This window comes from Physeter macrocephalus, chromosome 1 (assembly GCF_002837175.3).
Source record: "Physeter macrocephalus isolate SW-GA chromosome 1, ASM283717v5, whole genome shotgun sequence".
Classification (NCBI taxonomy): domain Eukaryota; kingdom Metazoa; phylum Chordata; class Mammalia; order Artiodactyla; family Physeteridae; genus Physeter; species Physeter macrocephalus.
The window spans coordinates 100731068-100736193 of NC_041214.2; the positions used below are offsets into that span (position 1 = coordinate 100731068).

Below are 5126 nucleotides of genomic sequence, written 5' to 3' on the forward strand. Positions count from 1 at the left end.
ATTAAGCCCTTGTCTGTCACATCATTTGCAAATATTTTCTCCCATTCCATAGGTTGTGTTTTTTTTTTTTTTATGGTTTCCTTTGCTGTGCAAAAGCTTGTAAGTTTGATTAGGTCCCATTTGTTTTTATTTCTGTCACCTTGGGAGACTGACCTAAGAAAACATTGGTATGATTTATGTCAGAGAATGTTTTGCTTATGCTCTCTTCTAGGAGTTTTATGGTGTAATGTTAAAAGGTGTAAATTCTTCATATATCTTGCTTGTGGCTCATTGCACTTCTTGTACTTCAACACATTTGTATTCAGTTTTAGAAAATTCTCAGACATTTATCGAACACAGTATTGCTTCTGGTCCATCTTTTTAGTCTCTTCTTGTGGGATTCTAATTTTGTGTATATTAATCATTATCATTATGTCCCATGTAGATCTTACACTCCTTTTTAAAAAATTTTACATCTGTATTTTCTCTCTCCGGCCTTACTCTATTTTTTCTGATTCTGTTCCATCTTCATAACTCTAGTTTTAGCTGTGTCTAGTTGCTTTTAAACCAATCTATTGAATTCTAATTTTTGTCATTTTATTTTTCAGTTCTAGAATTTTTATTTTTTCCATTATCTACTTTTTTATAGATCCTAGTGGACTTCTTTCTGTATTGCCTTCAAAGGCCTTAAATATATTAATCAGTGTTATTTTGAAGTCCATTTTGAAAACACCTCTATCACTATTTCTTGTACTTTTGTTTCTTTGGTCTGTTTTTTCTTTTGATTTTCAATCAAGACTTTTCTTTGTTAGTATACCTAGTTGTTGTTTTTTTTTTTAATTGAATGCTGGATCTTGTCTGTGAAAAACTGTAGCATCAGCTTGAGTCTCTGTATATTGCTATTGTCTCCTGAAATTTATTTTTAGTTCTGGAAAGCAACTATAAATCCTAGATCAGTTTCATCCAGTCAGTGATTGAGATGACTTGAAATTAGGTTTTACTTCCTACGAGGGCCAGTCTATTTCTGTTTTATCCATACATGTGGGATATAGTGCGCCAGGGTTGCAATAGAAAGCCCAGTGGAAGGTGTGTTTACAATGGCTCCTTCTTCTTGGAAGACCCTGGGAATTCTTTGCCTTTCCCTAAGCCCATGACACTACAGATTGCTCTGCTCAATTTCTTAACCTCTCAGCTGCCACTTTAAGAACTGGCAGTTGCCTTAGGGAGAAAAAAAATCTCCTAGACTGGAAATCTCTGAAAATCATGATCTACAAAACTCTATTGTTAAATACTGCTTATGCTGAATAATCCTTAAAATAAAATGGAATTCAGTATGTAGATAGAAATGATATCTCTCATGTATTGTCTTTTTAAAAAATATTTCTTTTTATTTATTTTGGCTGTGTCGGATCTTTGTTGTAGCACGTGGGATCTTTCATTGCAGTGCATGGGCTCTTCCTTGCGGCACACGAGCTCAATAGTTGCAGCGCGTGGGCTCCAAAGTGCATGGGCTCTGTAGTTGTGGGCGCATGGGCTCTCTAGTTGAGGCGCACGGGCTTAGGTGCCCCGTGGCATGTGGATCCTAGTTCCCCAACAAAGGATCGAACCCACGTCCCCTACATCGGGAGGCGGATTCTTAATCACTGGACCACCAGGGGAGTCCCTCTTGTATTGTCTTTTAAGTAGGAACAAATCATTGTAAGGTGTTTTATTTTTATAATTATGTAGTTGCATATAAATGAATAATAGGTTTTATAAAGCATCTCCACCTGTAACCATAAAATCATACAAAAGTATATGTTTTAAGACACCTATTTTATGTGCTAAAATTTGAAATAATCAAAAACTTCTCATGTGGTCATAGGTTTCTTATATTCAGGTACTACCTTCTATGTTATTTATCTCTTTTCCAGGGTGGCTATGATTCTGGTTTTCTATATCACTGTGAGTTTCCCCCTTATGACAAAAGCTGTGATATCACAGAAAAGAAAGATGAACCTTTTGATTTCCGTCTTCTTGAGGATACAGAGGATAATCCCATCACAACTATCACTTTCAGGTGACCAGAATTTCAGAAAGCTTTAAAAAAAACTATATCCCATTACTGTCTGTTTTTGTCCATCATTAATATTGTCAGTTTTAAAGATCTGTCCAGATGGAGGAGTACTCAAACAATGTTTAGTTAAATAAATCAAGTGACTAAAGTAGAATCTAAGCTACTCCTGAAACTACTTCAATCCCTTCTATCAAATATTCTGTCAGAATTTATCACACAGTTCAATTGTATGGATTTTCTTTCTGTTACTTAGGAGGATGCTACTGCACAGTCAGATAATGAAAGTTCTGGGTTACAGTGATTCTGGAAAGACCACTAATTGAATCATTAGTCCTTTAATAATTAAGAATTAAGCATATATCCTGGTCATTCTTTTGAGGACTGAATATAATAGCTCCAAATTTCAAATTGTCTTTTTCTCCTTCTACTCTTTTGTATTAGTTTGCTAGAGCTGCCATAGTTTGTTAGGGCTTCAGCATCTGAATTTTGTGGAGACAAAATTTACTCCATAACATGTTTGTTTTTAAAACTGTAGTCATTTTTCAATTAATTTAAAATTAAACATTTTCAGATTAATATGAAGAACGATTTACTTTCCTTTTGTTTCATAGCATTAACCAAGAAATGATGTTTTGTGGAATGCAAAATGGAGCAATTCGAGTCTATATCCTAAATAAGAATGATCCTTCATTGACCAATATGGAGGACTACTGGCACTTCAGTATGCATGACAATAATTATGGATGCATTAAAGCCATCTCCACTAGCTTTGATGACCATTTCTTGGTGACTACTGGAGCAGACAGTAATATCTTTGTTTTCAACATTTTTTCTGAATTTGAATTAAAGAAAGTCATGAAAGCCAAAGTGCCATCTCCCAGGGTATGTAACTGACTAATAATAATAACTTTATTTTAATATTGTGATGTTAAAATGCTCATATTCTTTAAAAATGAAACTATTTAGACACAAATACCTGCAGTCTAATCTTCCTACCAGTATTATAATTTTGCCTTTCTGGTGCCTCTGTTATCAAATACTAAAGATGTTGAACTCACCTTATTACTAAAGGTGTAGAAGTCCCTCTATTAAAAGGACTGTCAATTTTTCTGTCTCCATCACTTTCACAAAGTTTTTTGTTTTCAAGATGCCCAACTTTTTTCAGATATATTTTGCTTTCTATTTATTCATTTGCTTATTGAAGAGGCATATGTGGGATGTATACCATAATTTGTACCTTTGAAAGAGGTTGTAAAAATATTATTATCTTTAGTATTAGAATATGAGAGTGTCCTCAAAGATTCAGGTAAATTATTGTATTCTTAAACAGAATACATTATTGGCTTTGTAATGAAGATTGAGGGTTTGAATCCCCAAATTATATCCCTTTGCCCTATCACAAGACCTAAATTTTCTATTATCAAAATGGTTCCTTTGGAGAGAATAGCTAACACCTATCCTTCTCAAACTCTTCCAAAAAATTGCAGAGGGACGAACACTCCCAAACTCGTTCTACAAGGCCACCATCATCCTGATACCAAAACCAGACAAGGTATCACAAAAAAAGAAAATTACAGACCAATATCACTGATGAACGTAGATGCAAAAATCCTCAACAAAATACTAGCAAACAATCCAACAACACATTAAAGTATCAACACCAAGATCAAGTGGGATTTATCCCAGGAATGCAAGGATTCTTCAATATATGCAAATCAGTCAATGTTAATATATCATGTTAACAAATTAAAGAATAAAAACCATATGATCATCTCAATAGATGCAGAAAAATGTTTTGACAAAATTCAACACCTATTTATGATAAAAACTCTCCAGAAAGTGGGCATAGAGGGAACCTACCTCAACATAAAAAGGCCATATATGAATAAACCCACTTCAAACATCATTCTCAATGGTGAAAAACTGAAAGCATTTCCTCTAAGATCAGGAATAAGACAAGGATGTCCACTCTCACCACTCTTATTCAACATAGTTTTGGAAATCCTAGCCAAGGCAGTCAGAGAAGAAAAAGAAATAAAAGTAATACAAATTGGAAAAGAAGAAAACTGTCACTGTTTGTAGATGACATGATACTATACATAGAAAATCCTAAAGACGGCACCAGAAAACTACTAGAGCTAATCAGTGAATTTGATAAAGGTGCAGGATACAAAATTCACAGAAGTCTCTCGCATTCCTATACACTGACAGTGAAAGATCAGAAAGAGAAATTAAGGAAGCAATCCCATTTACTATTGCAACAGAAAGAATAAAATACCTAGGAATAAACCTACCTAAGGAAGCAAAAGACTTGTACTCAGAGAACTATAAAACACTAATGAAAGAAATCAAAGATGATACAAACAGATGGAGAAATATACCATGTTCTTGGATTGGAAGAATCAACATTGTGAAAATGACTATACTACCCAAAGCAATCTACAGGTTCAGTGCAATCCCTATCAAATTACCAATGGCATTCTGCACAGAATTAGAACAAAAAATTTTACAATTTGTGTGGACACACAAGACCCCAAATAGCCAAAGCAATCTTGAGAAAGTAAAATAGAGCTGGAGGAATCAGGCTCCCTGACTTCAGACTATACTACAAAGCTACAGTAATCAAGACAGTATGGTACTGGCACAAAAACAGAAATATAGATCAATGGTCCAGGATAAAAGCCCAGAGATAAACCCACATACCTATGGTCACCTAATCTATGACAAAGGAGGCAAGAATATACAATGGAGAAAAGACAGCCTCTTCAATAAGTGGTGCTGGGAAAACTAGACAGCTACATGTAAAAGAATGAAATTAGAACACTCCCTAACACCATACAAAAAAATAAACTCAAAATGGATTAAAGACCTAAATTTAAGACTGAACACTATAAAACTCTTAGAGGAAAACAGAAAAAACACTCTGACACAAACCATAGCATGATCTTTTTTTTTTTTTTTTTTTTTTTTTGTGGTATGCAGGCCTCCCTCTGCTGTGGCCTCTCCCGTTGCGGAGGACAGGCTCCGGACGCGCAGGCTCAGCGGCCATGGCTCACGGGCCCAGCCGCTCCGCGGCATGTGGGATCCTCCC

At 35.1% G+C, this 5126-nt stretch overlaps 1 protein-coding gene across 1 annotated transcript in view; it reads left to right on the forward strand.

Moving 5' to 3' along the window:
- CFAP44 (cilia and flagella associated protein 44) overlaps positions 1–5126 on the forward strand; it is a 109359-nt gene that overhangs the window by 49172 nt on the left and 55061 nt on the right. The window contains exons 17-18 of the mRNA XM_007107958.3: positions 1893–2038; positions 2647–2917. Of these exons, the coding sequence (XP_007108020.2) occupies positions 1893–2038; positions 2647–2917 (417 nt within the window). The remainder of the gene's footprint in view (positions 1–1892; positions 2039–2646; positions 2918–5126) is intronic.